Source organism: Zingiber officinale, chromosome 5B (genome assembly GCF_018446385.1).
Source record: "Zingiber officinale cultivar Zhangliang chromosome 5B, Zo_v1.1, whole genome shotgun sequence".
In the NCBI taxonomy this organism is placed as follows: domain Eukaryota; kingdom Viridiplantae; phylum Streptophyta; class Magnoliopsida; order Zingiberales; family Zingiberaceae; genus Zingiber; species Zingiber officinale.
Window position 1 is genome coordinate 37,105,709 of NC_055995.1, and position 21,272 is coordinate 37,126,980.

General features: G+C 34.1%; 1 protein-coding gene across 4 annotated transcripts in view; it reads left to right on the plus strand.

Annotated features, from left to right (window-relative positions):
* LOC121984357 (probable sodium/metabolite cotransporter BASS4, chloroplastic) overlaps positions 1–21,272 on the plus strand; it is a 63,426-nt gene that overhangs the window by 19,039 nt on the left and 23,115 nt on the right. For all 4 annotated transcript variants that reach the window (XR_006112861.1, XR_006112862.1, XR_006112863.1 and 1 more), the window contains exons 5-8: positions 4,492–4,570; positions 4,679–4,737; positions 4,826–4,894; positions 14,323–14,436. Coding sequence is in view for 1 of the 4 variants with exons in the window: in XM_042537248.1 (XP_042393182.1) it covers positions 4,492–4,570; positions 4,679–4,737; positions 4,826–4,894; positions 14,323–14,436 (321 nt within the window). In the remaining 3 variants the exon portion in view is untranslated. The remainder of the gene's footprint in view (positions 1–4,491; positions 4,571–4,678; positions 4,738–4,825; positions 4,895–14,322; positions 14,437–21,272) is intronic.

The following is a 21,272-nucleotide window of genomic DNA, read 5'->3' on the forward strand; positions in this document are numbered from 1 at the left end:
AGTATATTATCGGTCGAATGAAGACCGAGCGAGCATTAATATGCTTACAGGCACTCGGTCAGGTAAAACCCGACCGAGCGTAAAGGTATTTGACCTTGTAAAGCTTTTAGTATATTATTGGCCGAGTGAAGGCCGAGCGAGCATTCAATGTGTTTATAGGCGCTTAGTCAGGCTTCGCCTGACCGGGCGTAAAGGTATTTAACCTTATATATAACTTTTAGTATATTATCGGTCGAATGAAGGTCGAGTGAGCACTAATATGCTTACAGACGCTCAGTCAGGCAAAGCCCGACTGAGCATATGGGTATTTTGTAAAGCTTTTAGTATATTACCGGCCGAGCGAGCATCAATGTGCTTACAGGCGCTCGGTCAGGCAAAGCTCGATCGGACGTAAAGGTATTTAACCTTATATATAACTTTTAGTATATTATCGGTCGAATGAAGGCCGAGCGAGCACTAATATGCTTACAGGTGCTCGGTCAGGCAAAGCCCGACCGAGCGTAAAGGTATTTGACCTTGTAAAACTTTTAGTATATTACCGGCCGAGCGAAGGCCGAGCGAGTATCAATGTGCTTATAGGCGCTCGGTCAGGCAAAGACAGACCGAGCGTAGAGGTATTTAACCTTGTAAAGCTTTTAGTATATTACCGATCGAGTGAAGGTCGAGCGAGCATCAATGTGCTTACAGGCGCTCGGTCAGGCAAAGCCTAACCGAGCATAAAGGTATTTAACCTTATATATAACTTTTAGTATATTATCGGTCGAATGAAGGCCGAGGAGCACAGTGTGTGTATAGGCGCTCGGCCAGGCAAAACCTGACCGAGCTTAAGGGCGCTTAGCCTTATAAAGCTCATAGACATTCTTGGTCGAAACATGCTTAATAGAAGGTATTCTCAAGGTATTTTCAATATATACATGACTGACTTGAATGATCGGTCGAGACATGCTTAACATAAGTATATAAGTATGATAGCTTGATAAATTTAGCGGGAAGTATCTTCTAGAAGCTTCTTCAGTTAGAGTAACGTGTTCCTATGCATATCTCATCATAAATATGAGTCACAAACGACAAAAGAGGTACATATGGGGTAAAAAAAGATTCCTTAAAGGATTATTGCACGAAGCTTAGAAGGTAACTTTAACAAACCGGGGACTATTTCATGACTACGGAGGTTACATGAGGTATTATAAAAAAGGGAATCCTCTCCGTTGGCAAGGTAAGCAAGTTCTAACATCCAAACTCTGTTTCTAAGTACTTCAGTTACTGTACTTCTTCTACTTCTTCTTCTTCCACCTTTGAGAGAGAGATTGACTTGAGCATCGGAGGGCCTAGCCAGGGATCCCCACTCGGTCTTAGGTCACTAATGCTTTGTTGGCTCATCTCATTGTGCATAGGATCATTGAGGAGCTCTTCCAGATCTTCAAGAGTTCGTCTTCATAAAAAACTGCCATTCGCCGGAGCCAGCGCACCACCTTGCAGATTTCAGATAGGATCAATCTCATTGATGAAATTTTTTTGTACTACCTTATTTAGGTCTTCACCATAGTTATTAAAGGAGCTCACAAGCGAGCCTCTTGCGCCTGGTCACCTTAGGTGCACAACTTGTTAGAGGTGATAACCACACTTGCGGCACGATTTTTCTCTCCTCATTGAAGGGAGACGTACATATACAAATCAGGCCTAAAAATACTTTTTAAAGCTCATCCATATTTTTAATTACCCTTTTAATTAATTACGTAGCATGCATGCAACACTTATTTCTTTGCTTGTGAATGAAACTAAAGTGATTTTGAACACGTAAGTATAAATATTTAAGGAAATATTAAATAAATTTATTATAAAAAATAAATTAAAATAATTTTTTGTTTTGTGTGAAGCTTCATTCCAAAAGATGAAATAGGTTGAAGCAAAAAAGACTAAATGCTTTAATTTCTATTAAGTATAATAAGATTTTGAAGAGGAGCCTTGGCACAACGCTAAAGTTGCCCGTGTGACCCGGAGGGGGTTCGAGTTTCGGAAATAGCCTTTTGTAAAGTAGGATAAGACTGTGCACAATAAACCCTTCCTCAGGATTCTGCATTGGCAGGAACTTCGTACATCAAATTGCCCTTTATTTTATAAGTATAATAGAACTTTGAAGCATCGATATGATATGCATTTTAGATTCTATTTCTGTGAATGAAATAGATTATATCAATGAATGGTTGATGGGGGATTGAATGATAACACTAATGTAGAAAATGATTTAGTATTTGATGATGAAAATTTGACTTAGAGTGAAGTTGCATGAGGTGAAGATGCTTACAGTTTTAGATCTCGAGTTTCATCTTTTTTAAAAGAAGTTAGGGCAACTACATCAAAAGGAACTAATAGAAGATTTTTTACGAGTCAACTTATTGATGAAGAGGAATAAAGTGGTCTTGAAGAAACTGATGAAGATTCAACTATACAAATCTGAAACATTGGCGGTGATGATGATAATGATAAGATTGAGGAAGATGATGAAGATTTTGATTATTTAGATATTTAAAGTTTTTTTCTTTAATTTGAATTATGCATTTATGCATATAACATATTTATTTGTTAGTGAATTTTATATTTATATTATTATTTTAATATTTTATGGACTATAATTTTGTTAGTGAAATATTTTTGGCAAATTTTTTTTATATATGTTTGAATTGTAAAAATTTATACACTGCCTTACTTCGGTAAGATGTGCACCTTACCTTGCACCATGCTCCTTAGTCCCTATAACACCTATCCGCTTTTGGACACCATCTCTGGATTTAAGGGTGACAACATGATTGAGAGGTCTACCAACTTGGATTGGTATAAGGCCCCACCCTCAGCTCTCGACATGATCAATGAACTAAAGAGGTCCACAAATAAGCCCTTCAGTTCCCTCTTCAGGATGTGTATAAAATTGGCGGTATTGGTACTGTTCTAGTTGGACGAGTTAAGACGAGTACCCTCAAGCCTATCATAGTTGTTACATTTGGTCCAATTGGTTTGACTACTTTAGTCAAGTCGAGTAAGAAGTATTTGAGGGACATGAAGATGGATAAGAACAGTGTCCACGATGTCGTGCTCATTAGCAGATCAACGAGGATTCCGAAAGTCTAATAGCTAGTAGATTTTGTATATTTGGTGCAGATGAACTTCCTCCTGGGCTACCAGTTAATACTATTCTAAATTCGAGGATGAATTTTCTCTACCTTGGAATGAATAACGTGGGAACGGAAAAATTTTATTACTATTTCGGATATTTTTCATTTTTGGTAATTTTTGGATTTTTGGTATTTAGAGTATTTTTGGTAATTTCTATTTTTTACAAATTAGGATTTTGGGTCTATATAAGGGAGTTTTTGATTAATAAGAATTTGCGACCGCGTTATTTCTTCCCAAACATCGAGTTTGGTTGCCTATCTCCTAGCATTCTACGGTCAACAGGGTTTAGAAGCTCACTTCCCATATTCGTGCGCGAATCAACAGAACCGATAGCTATTCGTTGCGTCAGTTGGTATTAGAGTGAGGTTGATCTTGTGGAGTCAGTCGCCGTCTCCTTCAGGAATGACGAGTTTTACCTTTTTATTTCCTGGTATTCGTGCACGAATCAATAGAGTTTAAAAGATTGCTTCTGGTATTTGTGTGCAAATCAACGGATTCAATAACTTTTTGTTGCATCATCATAGCGAGGTTGATCTTATGGAGTCGATCATCGTCTCCTTCAAGAATGATAAGTTTTGCTGTTCTATTTCTTGGTTTTTGTGCATGAATCACATAATTTAGAAGATTGCTTCTGTTATTCATACGCGAATCAACAAATTCAATAGCTTTCTGCTGTATCTCACCAAGAAACCGTAATACGTTGCTAAAGCTTCTTCTGATGATATGACTAGCAATTCAAGGGTAATTTTCTCCACCATGGGAAGAATGATGTAGGAGGATCCGAATATCTTTCATACTATTTGTAATAATTTTTGAGTTTTTTGATATTTAAGGTATTTTTGATAATTTTCGTCTTTTGTATTTTTAGATTGAGAGTCCGTTTAGTGATTTTAGGATTACGAGTATTTTTCCTTTCTTTCCAAGTTAGGAATTAGGGTTTACATGTTAGAATTTTTTTCCGTTGTTTGTGTAGGTTGTGGAGTCTATATAACAATTGTTTGGGTTGATATAAAAGAAGGTTTTGATTAATAAGAATTTGCGGCTGCACTATTTCTTCCCAAATGTCGAGTTTGATTGTCTATCTCTTTGCCATTATGTGGAATCAACAGGGTTTAGAAGATCGCTTCTGATATTCATGCGTGAATCAACGGAATTGATAGTTATCTGCCGTATCATCTATCATCTTTGCCTTCTCTCCTATTCATTTTATCTCTTGTAAATATAAAATATTAATTGTTCTCCTAATCGTCATATTCACTATCTCCATTACTTTATTCAGCATCATTAATTACCATTTGTTTTGTTTGTATGTCTTTCTAGGGCTCAATTTTGTTGCTAACTCCATTTTTCTCAAGGCTTGTTCTACAAATTCAGCTGGCGCCTTATGAATTGATCACTGGTGATTACATTTGCTCATGTAGATTTTGTTAAATTTATTCTGGTTGCCAGGTGGTTGTCCTAGTTTACTTCATTTACGCAATTACTTGGTTAATATATTCTTTTATAGGATTGGCTGCCTTTTGTTGCATGCCGACTACCTTATCAAGTGGAGTTGCTTTGACACAGGTTAGTCTTCCTACTAAACTCCTTTATTAATCTTCTGATGTCATTTGAAGTATTTAACCATATGCTAATAATCTGGTATCTTATGCAGCTTGTTGGTGGAAATACTGCTTTGGCTCTTGCAATGACAGTGCTCTCTAATTTGCTAGGTATTCTTATTGTGAGTACTGTTTCTCTTTCTCAAATATACCATGGCATCCTGTGATTATAGGTTTTTTTACACTCAATGAAGTTATGCAGAACATAAGCTAAGCCATTATATTCTTTCCACCTGTTCTGTGTTCAAGTTTGCCAGAATTATAAAGACAACAACAGTCACATAAGCTACTTTTTTAATATACTTTTCATGGATTGCTATAGTATATAAGGTGCATGCACCAAAAACATCTTATTGAATAATGTTGTTGTCATTATTTCCTCTGATTTAACTTTAGATCAGAGAGCTAAATTCCCTTCTTCCTGAACTATTGTTGCCCCCTAGCCTTTAGGAACACCATCATCACTACCAAGGTTCAAAATTTCAAGTCGTGCCAAAGTTTTGGTCTTTAACTGGAAGTAGATGAAGCACAAGAAGGAGACATTGTCTATGCCGAGCATAGTTTTGAATCTTGTATCGTATCGGCCAAAACGGTTGAAACATATTCCTAGTAAATTACTAAAACTCAATATCACTCAGCATAGACAATGTCTCCTTCCTTTGCTTCATCTCTATCCTCCTTTAAATTCCAATCCGTCACCGACATGATACCAATCAAAGACCAAAACTACAACACAACTCAAAATTTTGAACCTTGGTATCGAGTGGTATCGAGTTTCGATGATTTATTGCACGGCATGGTACGAGATTTAAAACCATGATCACTACAACAAAAAATATTTTAATGGCAATAAATTTTCTCCCAATAATTTACTAATTTATTGCTGAATGTTTTAGTGATAACAATTTATCACTATATATAGCTGGCCAATTTCCATAAATTAAACTATTAATGATACTTTTAATTGTTCTAAATGCGACATTTATGTTAATTTTTCATCACCATATTCTGTTGGCCTAAGTTGAATGATTAAAACTATTAATGATATTTTTAATTGCTCTAAATGTGACATGACAATTTTTCATTGTTATATGTGTGATTAAAATTGTGTTAGTGATAGCTAATTGTGATTTCTATTTTGATGTATTTTCTCAAGGAATTAGGCCTTGAGGCTATTTTCTTTAGTTTTGGTCATTGTAAGAAAACGTGCGAGTGATTAGATGTGAAAAATGCTCTTTGTAGGTCTCCTATGAAAAAGTGATCATGTAAGGACAAAACAATTATCTCCTAAACAATTTGCATGCCCTATAATTTTAAAATTTTAACTGATATTTAAATTAGTTGGTAAGTTAGACAAATAAATATTGGAATTGATGTGAATGAGTCATGAGATATGTGAGTCTAATGAATGAATAAGTATACAGTATATTGTTATCCTTGAGTTTACAAGGTGCATTAATATATTCTTTACAATGGTTATTTTAATAATGATCACTAATTAGGTTAATCATTCCCCTACTATCAATACGTATCTCTCATGCACATTAGAATTTTAATTTTGTTACATGTAGGCAAATGAATTAAATCAATGTACTGAAAATATTTGAACTTAGAAATTACTATAAATGGATAGATCCCTGCACATGTCTTATTAGAACTATTATAAGTAATTTTATCAATTTACTTATTCCATTGCCCTTTGAATTTAGTAGGTTCTTTAAAATCCTTAAGATAACACAATAATTATAACATTAGTTCATGAGAATTGTTACTCAAGTGTGGTTATCTGTCAGGTGGCTCCTTTGAAAGCTCAAGTACAGAAAGGATTTTCAGGTACTCTTTAGGAAGTATAATTAAAGTTTCACTGGGCAAAAATTATAGCAATTACATGAGTCAAGTCGTGTTGGATGCTTTCATAATGGGGTAGTTTATAAGGAGTCTTTTTGGGGGCTAATTATTAAGGTGTGCTTAAAAGTTGTTGGGCCTCAAGGAAAAGGGTCACTTGGTAAGATATAAGTTGATGAGAGAAGTTGTTGATGTGTTGCTCTTCAACTATGGTGGTTCAATTAAGGGATTTTTGGTTTTATAAGGGGAATCATTATGTAAGGTTGGAAATAACTCCTGTTGTGCTAAAATTGGTTATCTGGATCTCTAATTTTTCATTTGCAGCTGTGGACGTGCGTGGTAACTTATCAAGTAATTTTAATGAGGTTGTATCTTGTGGTCAAACTTGAAGGATACACGATTTAATGAAAGTAGTTTTTTTGCCCATGTTTATCTTGGTTTTAGGGTTGACTTTTCTTTTAAATCCTTTCCATTTTAGTGGTTGCTTTAGGGGTCTCCTTTGTTGCTTGTGGCTTAGATGTATGAAGTGGATCTTCTTTCTGTTGATTTGTAAAGTATATTTATTTTCCCTTCTATTATGTCTGACAAAGAGATCATGCAACTTTGGTCTACTAAGGATGATATGATATCACTGATCTTCATAAGAAGAGCATCACACATATCTTAGCCCATCTGGACATTTATGTACGATGGGGAGGGATGTTTTGTTTATCCGTGTAACTCTGTAACAACTTAAGTGAGATTTTAGGGCTCATGTGTCATCTACAGAACAAAGTTATGTATCTTACTATATTAGAACTCGTGATTCTTTTTTCATCTAAAGAATGAGTGCCATCATGTTCAATCGTTCTTATCACATAGTCTTGATTATCTTTTTACTAAATGTAAGTTCTGATACCGCCACTTGATATTGCACTTGACCTTAGATAATTGTACTAGCTCCAAAAGGTGGGGTTCACATGAACTTAACAAAGTAAAGAGGGGGATCCATTTCCATTTGGGGTTTCTTAATAGAGCTCTAGGGAAAGAATTATCATGTAGGTTCGTATCGCGCGGCTAGAGGGTGGTGAATAAATAAGAATTAAAATTAAGAGAAGCTTTTGAGCTCTTAGAGTTGTTGGACAAAGATAAATTAGAGAATTTCATAGTGATTATCGTTATATTTTGAGGTTCCATTGTACCCCTATTATATACACATCCTAACATTAGATTTGTAGATAAGGATGCTCAAACAATTATTTTCTATTAGATTTGAGTCGATTGAAATGCATATATGGAATCCTTATCAACCAACGACTAGTTGCTAACTGAATCAAACATCACTTAGCCAATTCAAATCAAATTTAGTCAACTCAAATGGCTAAGACAAGAAAGCTTAACTACCAACGACTAGTCTACAAGTCAACTACTCAAAGTTTTAGTTGACTTAAAGCATTTCCAATCGACTCCAAGAGCTATAATAGTCAACCTATCCTCTAACGGAGTCAACTTAAGCACAACAAAGAGCACTCAATTTTGAATAATCAACTACTTGGTCAACTCAATAGTTTGTTGACTAAGTTCTTCCAATCGACTAGAGTTGAAAGAGATCTTTTCAATTTTTGAGCAAAGTATCCACAAATGACTCTTGAGTCGACTCAACACATCAGTCAACTAAATATGCTTGAAGATCTCGATTTAACTCGAGATCAAGTTGACTACAACTTGAAATCCTTCCTTAGTCATACTAGCCGCTAGGTAGACTTGACCCAAAAATACAATCCAAGACAAGGTTCTAAAATTCGCTAAGCGCTAGTCGGGCGGCATACCAACGCCTAGCGCCTAGGCCGCCTAGGCGGGGACTAGGCGTCGCTAGGCGGATTCCTCGGTATCCCTTATTTTATGTGGACTGTGGACAATGTCATATGCAAGTTTAAAAGTTGTCTTAAACAATTTCATAGCAATGGAGATCTAACTATGTATGCTGAAATAAATACATACTTTCCAATACCAAAAAATGAAAAACTATAAAAGAAAACTAACAGTTTGTGCAAAGGAAATATACTAGACTCAGTAAATATAAGTAAAAGAAACAGTTGAACAGTAGAACATGGAGTAAGTTATCATAATCATGTAGTAAACAGTAGAACATATATCTAACTCAAATTTTAAAACCTTGCTATAAGCTAAAACAACTTTAGTGGTGGAAAACATTAGAAAATAGTAGCAATAGTTCAATTCAAGATTACAATGTATTGTGAACCAGTAACCACTAAGTAAAATATAATTGTTAAATAACATAAATCATGTTTTAACAAAATGAGTTCAAAATTACACAACTAATAATATCTCATAGACTCATATTTATTCTACTTCTTCTTCTCCATAATTTTCAATAACTTGTTCTTCATCGGATACAAACTCAATATCATTATTGCGATCCTCGTCTTCTTCTTCGGATTCAAAATCATCTTCATGAAGTTCTCTCACTTTAGAGTTTCTTCGGGGTTGTAGATTTTCATCTGCTCCACTTGCTTCAACAATCATTTGCCAAGTGAGCCTGGAACCTAGTTCAACTTCATCATCTTCCCCATCATCCACAACCCAACCTTGTGCATTTGAAGCATCTTTTGCAAGAAGGGCATCGACATTCCTTTCTTTTTCTTTTTTTTTGTTTGTTCAACAATCTAGTATTAAATTGGACAAATACTAGATTGTTCAACCTGTTGGCATCCAACCTATTTCTTTTCTTTGTATGAATCTAAAAAAAACAGAGAAAGTAAATATTATAGTTAGTACTTGAATATAGAGTATAGACGTTAAAAATTATAGCTAATTTAATTAAAGACTGAAAGTTTAAACTTACTCCTTCAAATGTACTCCAATTTGTTTCACACCCAGATGAACTTGTAGTTAATGAAAGTATCCTCAATGCCACCCTTAGTAAGTTAGGTGTGTGAGCACCGTATGTACTCCACCATGCACATGGATCAAATGTATCATCATTTTTTTCACATGCTTTTGCTGTCAATGTTTTTCCAAATAACCTTGTCTTATCTCTATACTTTGGAAATTCTTTGTTAATAATTGTATTTTGTAGATCTAACTCATTGGTATGCAAAGTTTCCATGCATTCAAAAATCCCCGTCGCGATCTCCTCATAAAGAGCAATAGAACTATCTTTATAGTAAAAATAAGGATTCAACAAAAAAGCAGTGGTATGCAATGATGTATTAAGTCTATCCTTCATTTTTGACTCAATAATGGCTATGATAGGCTGATAATTTGATTCCACGTTGTTCAGAGCCACCTTGATATCTTCTTTAGCTTGAAGAAGCTCCCCATATAGAAACCCCATCGATGGCTTTCTATCTCCATCTACCAATCGAAAAACTCTTACCAAAGGAACAAATATTTTCAAACAAAGTGTCCACCATTCCAAAAACTCATGCTCATCATTGTAGAGTAAGCCAATTTTCCTGTGTTTGTTTTTGACCATTTACATTTCTCCCACATATCACTTGTAAACATGACCCTTAAACTATTTTTTTTCCAATTAAACTTTGCAATGTGAGGAAATTTGATGCAAATTTGGTAACTCCTGGTCGGAATATGTCTCTCTTCTTCGTGAAACTTCTCATCAATGACAAAGTCTTATGGTGAGCATAGATGAAAATGGTAAAAGACTTGGATTGCTCAATAACCTTTTTATATCGTGGAAGTTTGCCAATATTTTCAAGCATGAGATTAACTGTGTGAGTTGCACATGAACTCCAAACTTTGCAAAGTCTTATTGTTAGTGACATTGTCTGTTATAATCTGAACAATATTTTGAGCTCCTACTTGTTTAACACACTTGTCAACATACTCAAAAATAAGTTCATCTGTATGCGCCTCGTCTGAAGACTCCTTAGACTCTAACAATGTAGTACCCTCCTTGCAATTAACACACAAATTTAAGATGCTTCTTCTTTTTCTATCACTCCATGCATCTGTCATCATCGAGCATCCATTCTTTGCCCATTCTTCTTCATGTTTCTTCAACAATTGTTTTGTTCTTTCAACTTTGACTTTCAATAGTGGCTCCCTAAGTTGATATTGAGTTGGAGGCTTGAATCCTGATCCAAATTGATTCACTGCCTCCATTAGTTGCTTGAAGCTATCATTATCAACAACATTGAATGAGATTCCATTTTCGTAAACCCATCTCCCAACATATTATTGAACTTGTTGAGTTCTCTCTTTGAAAAGAGCTTCATTTATATTTTTTTGGCGAACCACTTTACTTCCACTGGAGCCTGTTTTAATTCCATCCATCCCTTCAATTTCAAGACCTTCTTCTTCATCTAGAAAAATAGCAACCTCTGCTTTACAACTTTGTTCTTCCATTATTTTGTTCTTCTTTCTGTTCCTCCCTTCTAAAATAGTCTGTTTGCACTTATTTTTGCTTTTCGACAACCAAATACATTTCCAGGTATATTTCCAATGTGCTCCTTTATCCTATACACTCTCCCGGACATTGCTTTTCCACATAACTTACATTTAATTTTGTCGAGGTTCTTAGGATCAATCAATATCCCAAACTCCCATCCAATGTCATTTGATTTTCTTCTAAGAATCCCGGATTCGTGTTGAGTGACAGATGCTGTCGAAGATGGATTGCTTGCCATTGATAACAGATAATCTGAAAAAATTATATATAACAAGATATAACATGATAATAAAATTTAATTATACCATACAGGCATACAATACAAAATATTTCAATAACATTAAATCATTAAGTCATTAACAAGTCTGAGAATATTTTTTTATATATCTTAATCTAATTAATAAAATTTATTAGATATTTGTTTAAATAAATTAAATTTTAAATAATTTTTTTATATTTTTAAATCTGTTTTATACTTTTATATATAAATTAATAATATTTATTGGAATTTTTAAAATTTTAATTTAATTTTCATATTTTTAAAACTGATTTATATAAATTAATAATATTTATTAGAATTTTTAAAATTTTAATATAATTTTAATATTTATAAATCCGATTAATATAAATTAATAATATATAAAATTTATAAATAAGATTTATATAAATTAATAATATGTATTATATTTTTTAAATCTTAAATATTTTTTATATATATTTTTTTAAATCTGATAAATGATAATATTTATTATAATTTTTTAAATCTGTTAATATATAAATTAATATTTAATATTATTTATTTTAAAAAATTAAATATATTATTTATATATATTTAAATTTGATTATATAAATTATAAAATTAATAATGGTTATTAGAATTTTATATATAATTTTATATATTTAATTTGTTTTATATAAATTAATAATATTTATTATAAAAAAATAAATTTTAAATATATTTAATTGAGATCGTAATTTTATTAGGCTTTATGAACCAACTCTATTATTGAAATTATCCCTGTTAGGAATTGTTTTAATTTATTAAATCTAAAAATTTTTTAAAAAAATGCTCGTCTCTTTGTCGCGACTCGCGTGACGGCGAGGACGCCACCGGCGCCTCGCAGGAGGCCTTCGGCGCCGCCGAAAGCTCCGTCGGTCGTGTCCGGCGTGCCCGGCGAAGTCCGACGTTGCTTCCAGCGAGGCCGGAAGCGTTGCGGAAAGCTTCCAGTGCCGCTAGAAGCATCACGAGATGCTACTGGATGCGTCCTACGACGCTTCCAGCGGCTGCGGACGCGTCCAGTGCCGCCGGAGACGTGCCGCGAGGCCCACGACAATGACTCAACAGGAATAAAAAAAATTAACAGAACGTAAGAAAAAAAACGTAAAAACTTACCGGAGCCCGGAGCGACGAAGCCTTCGACGCAGCGACGATGAGAGAAGACGAAGCGGCGCTGAGAGACGACGAAGACGTAAACACGGAAACAACAAATTTGGTACAAAATATTAAAACCTAAATAACTATGCGAGGCCTGCCGTGGGCCGCCGAGAGCCGCCTAGGCGGCTGGACCGCCTAGGTCACCCGCTTGGGGGGTTTCCGGCGTGGCCTACTGTCGCACAACGCCTAGGCGGCCGCCTAGCCCGTGTTTTTGAACACTGATCCAAGATTACATTCCCTTATAATCTCTCATAACTCCCATACTTCTAAGTCTTCGATGCCGTTGATTCTTTCACCTTGAGTTTATTTTGTTAGACCTTCGGTTCCTTAGATGCACTAAATCTCTAAATTTTCTCTAGTTTTATCTTGTTTTGGGTCGTTAAGTCATTGAGCCAGCGACCAACTTGACTACATGCATAACTTGACCTTATCGAGTTACAATCTTTTGTGCTTTTTGCTTAACTTGCCAAGCACCTAGTTGACTTAGACCTCTTAGTTTAACAATCTACTTGATCCTGATCTTTTGCGCTCCATGAATAACTTGCCAAGCTCTTAGTCGACCTCAACATACTTTAAACTTGACTTTGTTGAGTTATGAGCTTTTGAAGCTCTATGTGCAATGTTAAGCTTTTGCTCACTTGATGCGGATATTAGAAATATAAAATGAACCTAATTTAAATTCTTTTTTAACAATATTAAGACAACCTGGGCAAACTTGATCACTCACAACATGATTGTGCCAACATGTCATACCTACTAGTTCATTTTCATATAAGAAGATAGTGAATGATTAAATGGGATGGTTTACCCATGGTTTAAAATCTAGAGCAGTATCAGAGTTTTGGTTTATGATTAGAATAATACAATTTTAGTACCATATCGTGCCGTGCTGATATGATTTCAATATCTTATATTAATTGAAAATAAAAAATTAATTTAAATATTTAAAAATAAGAAATATAAAAATAAAATATTTTTTAAAAGAAAAATACAAGATCGTTATGCCTCTATATGATAAATAAATGAATAAAAATTTTATTATATATTTTCAAAAATTAAAATAAATAAAAAAATATTAAATTAGTGAGATAGTTTTATTAGACTTTGATTAAGTCTATTTAGATTATCCTATTTATAGGTAGAAGTCGATTGAAATTATTAACTAAGTTTAATTATTACCTAAGTTTTTATTTTATGCATCGCGCTCGTGGGGAGTTGGCGGTTCGGGGGGGGGGGGGGTCCGCGCCCCTCCCTCGTGGAGGGTCGCCGTGGGGTCGCACACCCTTTGCATCCTCTGCAATCTCGCGGTGTCATCGTGATGGCCTTGCGGTTGCAATGTCGTCGCAACGGCCTCGCGGTCGCTATGTTGTCGCGATGCCTTCACGTTAATGATGTTGCAATGACCTCGTGGTCGTGGTGCCGGTAGGTATTAGCATGGTTTAAAATTTCGTGCCATATCGGGCAACACGGGCGAAACATTTTGTTTCGTCCGCAGATCGATATTGTGCAGAGATAAGAACGCTCCGCGGAGGCGTCACGTGACCCCCGCGGCAATGCTACCCTCGTGGCTGTGCAAGAGGGGTTGAGAAAATGAATTTTTTCTTCATATTTAATTCTCCATAGTTACCTTAATTCTCCGGGGTTTCTATCATCGAATGTATTCATTGATTAATTTGCTATTGTTATTTAAATGTATTCTGTCTTACGTTAAGAGGTACTGGTGCCCTCAACTTTTTGCTACTAAAAAGGTTACTCTTTTTGTTGATTGATATTTTTTCATGCACTCCCATTTATGTTAATTCTAAATTTAAATCTTTAGTTGTTGGTTAACATTCAAAACTACCATTAAAATGTTACAGGTCCCATTTTCACTTTCAAAGTTGATAGGAGCAGGAACTGGGGTATCCGTGCCTACTGAACAGTTATTTAAGAGCCTTGTTATGACACTTTTGGTTCCACTCATTCTAGGAAAGGTTCGGAAAATGATGTTTTATAATTTCAAAAGAAATTGATTTAGTTCTATTGTAAAGATATATGCTTTTCATTTTTTTTTCATGCAAATAAATACGTGGAAAGAAAAAAAAAACTTTTGTTCTCTTGCCTAACTGCTGTTGGTTAACTACGTACATCTATGTTACTGAAATATAATTGCATTAAGTGTACTACTTCTTACTGTCTATTTGTCATTCTACATTCGAGCCATTCAGATACAATTCATTCTTCTTATCACGGAAAAACATCTTCAAGCCTCTATGTGTGTATTTTGAAGTCTAAACACTGTCTTCACGTCAATGAGGACAGTTACCTTGTTTTATATAATGTACCTAAAGCAAAATAGACACGATAAACTAACTAAATGTATACTTAGAACAAAACAACACTAAACTTCACATAATCATTCCTAATAATCAACTTGTAATAGGTGACCAGAAACTCAACACAAAATGCAAAGTGAATATAGAATGGAAGTGCATAATTTTTATATATATATTTTTAAAAATCAACAATCAATATCTATATTTCTCCATCATATATTTAGGTATCATCATACAATACTCAAGAAGTTGTTTGCTTTTAGATTCAGAATATTACTACAATTTATCACTTGAACTAATTAAACACATTCTTTAATATTGATCACTTCTAAATTCACATTATTAATATTCTCATATTATTTTTTTTTTCACTTGTTAAATATTTGGGTTGTATACAATTCATATTTCTTTATTTGGTTTTTTGTTTCTCAAAGTTTAATAGATGATTATAGTGAAACACATTACTCACTCCCAAATCTCATAAATAAGTAATGGTCATTACTGTGTCAATGTAATAAAATAGGAATGAAAACTCCTTGCACCTAAATGCACAGGGACATCTATCCGAATATACTATTAACATGCTAGTAGACTAAAGTCCCTTTTTGTAGTGCTCGAAGCCCAAATCAATCGACATGCTTAATTGAAAAAAACTTCCTTTTCAAAAGGTGGAGAAACTTATAGTTTTCTTTTTTTACATATAAGATAAATGAAATGACATAACTGAAGAACCTTCCTTGGTTTGGAGTGTAGCGCTATAAAATATCAACAAATGGGAGCACAAATGAAGTAGTAAATGTTGTCAAACTCAAGCTTACATACTAATCACTCAACAGTCAACTCAAGTCAACTCTCACAATTGTAGTCAACAATTTTGCCATTCAGTCGATTCAAGCTAGAATACAAATCCTTTCTATTCGTAAATAATAAGCCAATATTCAACTACGTCGTCAACTTAACCATTAATCGATTGGATATACATATTAGTCAACTTACTCTTTGCTTGACCTCCAGAAAACTCATTGTGTTTGACCTAAAACACCTGTTCTCTAGTCGAGTACATGCCTAAACGCTTAAGTAGAAAAACTTCTATTGAAAAGCCAAAATGTAGATCCCTCGTTCCCTCATCTCTCATGCTGTTTTGTTCATGCTCCTCCCCTCAAGAACCCTCCCTCCATCCTAGATTTCTGCCTAATAGTCTTGCTTGATCCAGGTTATACTTGAGCCAATACCTCTTCAGAAACATAGACAATCTTTGAGATACATAGACACCTTTGATGTATATTGATCTTGCTAGGTGTTCCACCTCCGAGACTTTAAATCACTTGGAGTTCAACTCTGGGACTTTCATCTTTATAAGGAGCTCACTTCTTCAGGACTTCATGCTAAGTATCTAATCCTTCATGACGTGCTGAGACTTCATGCTAAGCATCCAACGCTTCTTGACTTGCTAGGATCCTCAACCTACTTGAACTTCCACCTTCCAGGAGCTCACTCTTTAGGACTTCATGCCAAACATTCTTTCCTCCTTAATCTACCGCCAAGTATTTGTTCCTTGACCTATATTGACTTTCATCTACCAGAAGCTCACTCTCTAGCTAAATAATCATGCACACTGAAGATAAGTTGCATTATTATATCAATATTTTGTCTAACATAATAATTTTGTCTAGCTTAAACATGATGCTAATGGTTTTACCAACGACATCAACACCAACCTGACTCGAGTATGATTGTATCAACAACTTCCTCCTTAAGCCAAGCTTCCTAGAGATTAATTGCACCAACACCAACAACATGAACAAGGAACGCTAGCAACAATGTCGTGGGTGTGCATAGGTAGTGGGATGACAACAACATTGGGGTGTGTGTGGTGTTAGTCACAGAGGGTTAGCACACTAGAGCAAGGGTGTGTGCGCCTTCTGGCCTACCTTCAAGTGGCGTTGACTTGCAAGCCTTCTAGCAAGAAGACACAAAGGGATGAGAAAGGAAGAGAAAAAGAGGAGAGAGAATTGCATTGGCTTACCCTAGCCTCGAGTAGCCATGGTGGCGATGTGTGGGGAACAAAAACAAGAAAGGAGATCGGGAGAGGTTGAGGGAAGGAGAGAGCTATTAGAAATGACAAAGGAGGGAGCCAACAATGCCAACTCACTAGTGGCTATGGTCGAGGATGAGCAACACGTGTGGAGAGGATGATGACATTGCCAAGGGGGACGAAGGGTCGTGAAAGGGGAAAAATGTGTACTTGGAGAGAGGGAGGTAAGATATATGAATAATTTCTGTTTTCTCAAAAATTTCATTAACCCAACTACATACAACTAAAGTGGTTTTGCTTAAATATAAGTTTGGTTTAGCCCAAAAGTGGTCAAAATAAATTCAAATCAAGTCTATTTTAAATCCACATGATCGTAATTACCATGTCTACTAAGTGAGATTTATTGAAACCTAAAGCGACTTGAAATTACTCCAAAACCCAAAATGTGGTTCAAATTAGCTTAATTATCACAAATTTTAAAATAAATCTAAAAATAAATTAAAATAGAATAAAATTTTGATGTATAATAGATCTAATATTTTATCTTATTAACTTGAAGGTAAGATAGCAGAAATTTGATTTCAAGTTTCAAATGAAAATTTAAAATAGTATGATAATTATAATGTAATCAAAATAAAACTATGAAATGTTAGTCATATATTTTAACAATAAAGATAATATCACTATAACATCAAACTAATAATATTTTTTTATAAAAAATTGAATTTGATTTGATATTGTAGGTTTTTAATAGTTGATATTTATATTGTGGATGAAGCGTTTTGTGGTAATTTCTTTTGTTTCTCTTTTGAATTTGATTGGATATCATAATTAATTTATGTGTGATATTTATATTGTCGATGAGAAGTCATTAAGTACCCAGCCATGCAGGTCGGCATGGGTGAAATTTACCATTCCACTTACACACTAGTACTGGCACCACAAGGTCGTGGAGGCTATTGCGAACCCATGGTGGCCTTCACGAGGATTTTTTAATTTAATTCATTCTTTCTATTTTCTTTTCCCTATTAATTTTTTTCTTTCTTCTTAATTTTTTTTCTCTCTTTCATCCATTGATGTTTTTCTTTCTTATTATTATTTTTTCCCTTCCATTCGTCTACAAATGTAGATAAAGAGACAAAAAAAATACCTATTTTAACTTCTTTAAGGATGATTATTTTTTTTTTCTCTCCACCTTTTCACATTGGTAAATAGAGAGAAAAAAATAAACCTCTTAACTTATTTAAGGATGATTATCTTTTTTTCCTTCATCTGTCCACGAGATAAACATAGAGAAAAAAGACTTTAATGAGATAGAAAATAAATTATTAAGAAAGATGAAAAATTAAATACAATATAATTTTTAACTTTATAAAAAATACTACTACTAACGAACTAAAGTATTCTATATATAAATATGCTTTAATTTTAAATTAATCAAAATAAATTCAAATTATATCTTGTATAAATCTACTTGATCCTACTATGTCTACTTGACGGACTTCATTTAATTCTAAATCGGCTTTTACTCAATAAACATTAAACATATTAAGAGATAATATTAAAATTAAAATTCAACATCTCCAATATAACATAATAATAAACATCTATAGCAATCAAATATTAATAAAATTATATTAATTAATATATTTTATATTTTAAAAGGTATCAAAATCGTATACATGATATGATACTAAAATTATATTGTTTCAATCAGAAATCGAAACTCCGACATGACTCGAAATTTTGAACCTTGGTGGATCATGTTCATATGTGGAGTTACCTTTGGGTTTCTTTTAATAAAGGGCAGTTTGATGCACAAAGCTTCCACCAATATTGGTCACGGGGAAGGATTGGACCATATTGTGTCTATTGTACGTAGCCTTATCCTATATTACAAGAGGTTATTTCTGCAGCTCAGACTTGTGACTACAAGAAATATGGACAACTAAATATTAATGCCTTTTTGATGGCGAGATTTAGTATTAATGGGAGACTTATTGCATGATTTTGCATCAATGTTTTGGAGGCAACTTTATAATATGGAAAAACAAAAAAGCAAAATGTTGTAGCACAATTTAGTGTTGAAAGTATAATATAGGCCAATGGCACATAAAATTGTGAGGTGATGTGGCTAAAATCCTTTCTTGAAGAACTCAGCTTTAACATTACAGATTTAATGAATATTCATTGTGACAATCAAAAGCTATTCACATTGCAAACAATCCAGGTTCGATGAACACACTAAACACATTGTTGTGGATTGCCACTTCATTTGCAAAGTTGTTATGTATAATAAAATTAGTATGCTCTACACTTCTTCGCGAGGACAAATTGTTGACATCTCTATCATGCCGCTATCTACTACATTTATGTTTCTATGTAATAAGTTGGACATATATATATCTAAGCTCCACTTTGAGAGGGACCATGAGAATAAGTACAAATAGATTAGTTTTATATTTTCCTAGTTTAGGTTCTTAGTTTTGATTAGTTTATTATTTTGGAATCTATAAATACTTGGGTTGTAATCCTATTTGAGTAATTATAATACATCAATTTTGTTTAATTACATCAACGTCTGCAAGAAAAAGGAAAATGTTAGAATCAAGATTTCAATGGCATTTTGGCAATTACCAGATTAGGGGAACCTTTAGTACTGTTGTATTAAGTTCTTCATTCAAGTTCATGATAAAAGTAGAGAAACTGATTTTCTGAGACATTCTTAGTGTCATGTTACTTCTCTTTGGTGATTTTAAGATGGATATTAAGCACTAGGTGAATATCAGCCAAGAAGGTTGTGAAATGAAGCTATTTTCTCTTGTCATTTGATGGAAATTAGAATTTCTTTAGTTTTTAATCCTATTTGAGGATAATTATTGTTTATATTTAGGAGAAGAAAATTCAGTTTCTCTCATGTAATGGTGTTTCATTTGCTTCAATCACTGGCAGTGCTTACAACTAAAAATACTAGGAGATGGTACCAAGAGTTTGGAGAGAACTGACTAATATTCGAGTTTAGCTTTTCAACAGCTGAATTATGAGTGGATCAAAGGGAATCAGAGCCCAGCATCAAATTTTTTTGTAAGATGCTTATATATTCAGGTGGAAAAGAGCATGCCCTGCCAATTCGAGGAGCATGGAGAAGGGGCTTAAAATACGGTAAACCCTAATCTTCTAATGCTTAGCTTTAGCCTTTAGTTGTGCGGGAGGCTGAGAATAAAGTTTATCGCAACTCCCAAGCTTGGGCAGGGGGTGGAATGATGGCTTAAAGGGGTTCTGGCTTTTCCACCTAGAAGAGATTAAGAAACCTTAACAGAACAGTTCAATTGAATTAATATCACTTTGGCTGACTTAGAATGGAAGGTGGGTGTGTAAGTTCAACTGAGGTAATGTCAGATTGGAGTCATCAGATGGGGAGTTTGGAGTATGGACAAATGTAAGTAGTTAAACTAAAGGGGCAGGAAGTGGTACACAGATGACTAGAGGTGATTATAAGATTAAAATTCTTAAAATATTAAGCCAAAGGTGAGAAAAATTACATAACTCATCTACATTTAAGGAGAAGAATACTTGTAAGGGAGTGCCTAATCACAGTGCACAAGTGACCACTTAAAACAAACTAACTGCAATTAACCACTTCAAACAAATCTTTGAATGATTAATCCTGTTCTACCACATTGCACGTCTTATTACTGATTTGACTCCAACCACTTAAGTAACCCCCCTTCAACTACTTGGACGAGTTGCTTGTTACTCAATTGAATACAATTGAAATCTAAAGCAGTTCCCTCATACAAAGCCTAATGTATAATTCAACATAGTAGTACACTTTCTCTACTTAGTGTTCTATAGTCAACTTCTTCGACCTAGGTCTGAGCTACACTAAAAAACTAGCATATTTTTGTATCTATTTTTTTTACACAATTTAATTTTATTATATTTATATACCCTCCTATATGTTCAGCTCATAATTTAAATTTGTGGCAAATAAATGATTGACAATGGAATTTCTAGAGAGTATTAGTTTGAAAAAGAAAGCTCTATAGTTTAGCAAGTTACAAATGAAACAGTAGTTCTAAACAACATCAAGTTTTTTTAGTTGTTTGAAGATTCTTAAATAAAGTGTGGGAGGATCCATATAGCTGATCCCATTTAATGGGATAAAAGCTTTGTTGTTACAAATTCTTAAATATAGTGAATCATCCAAGTCAACTATTTTCAGCTTAAGATACTATAATTTCATGAAGTCATGCGCCCCAATTAATTAGGTTCCATGTTCGTGAGATGGTTGATGTAGTTTTGCATATGCTTCAACAGTGGAAACAACTTTCACTTTTTTCATCTGGACTTTGATCCTATATTAGCAGTGTTTAGAGGATACAATCAAGGCTTAAAGCAACATTCACCGCTAGAGTTTCAATCTCTAGTTTAGAAGTATAGTTTTAGCATCCTCTAC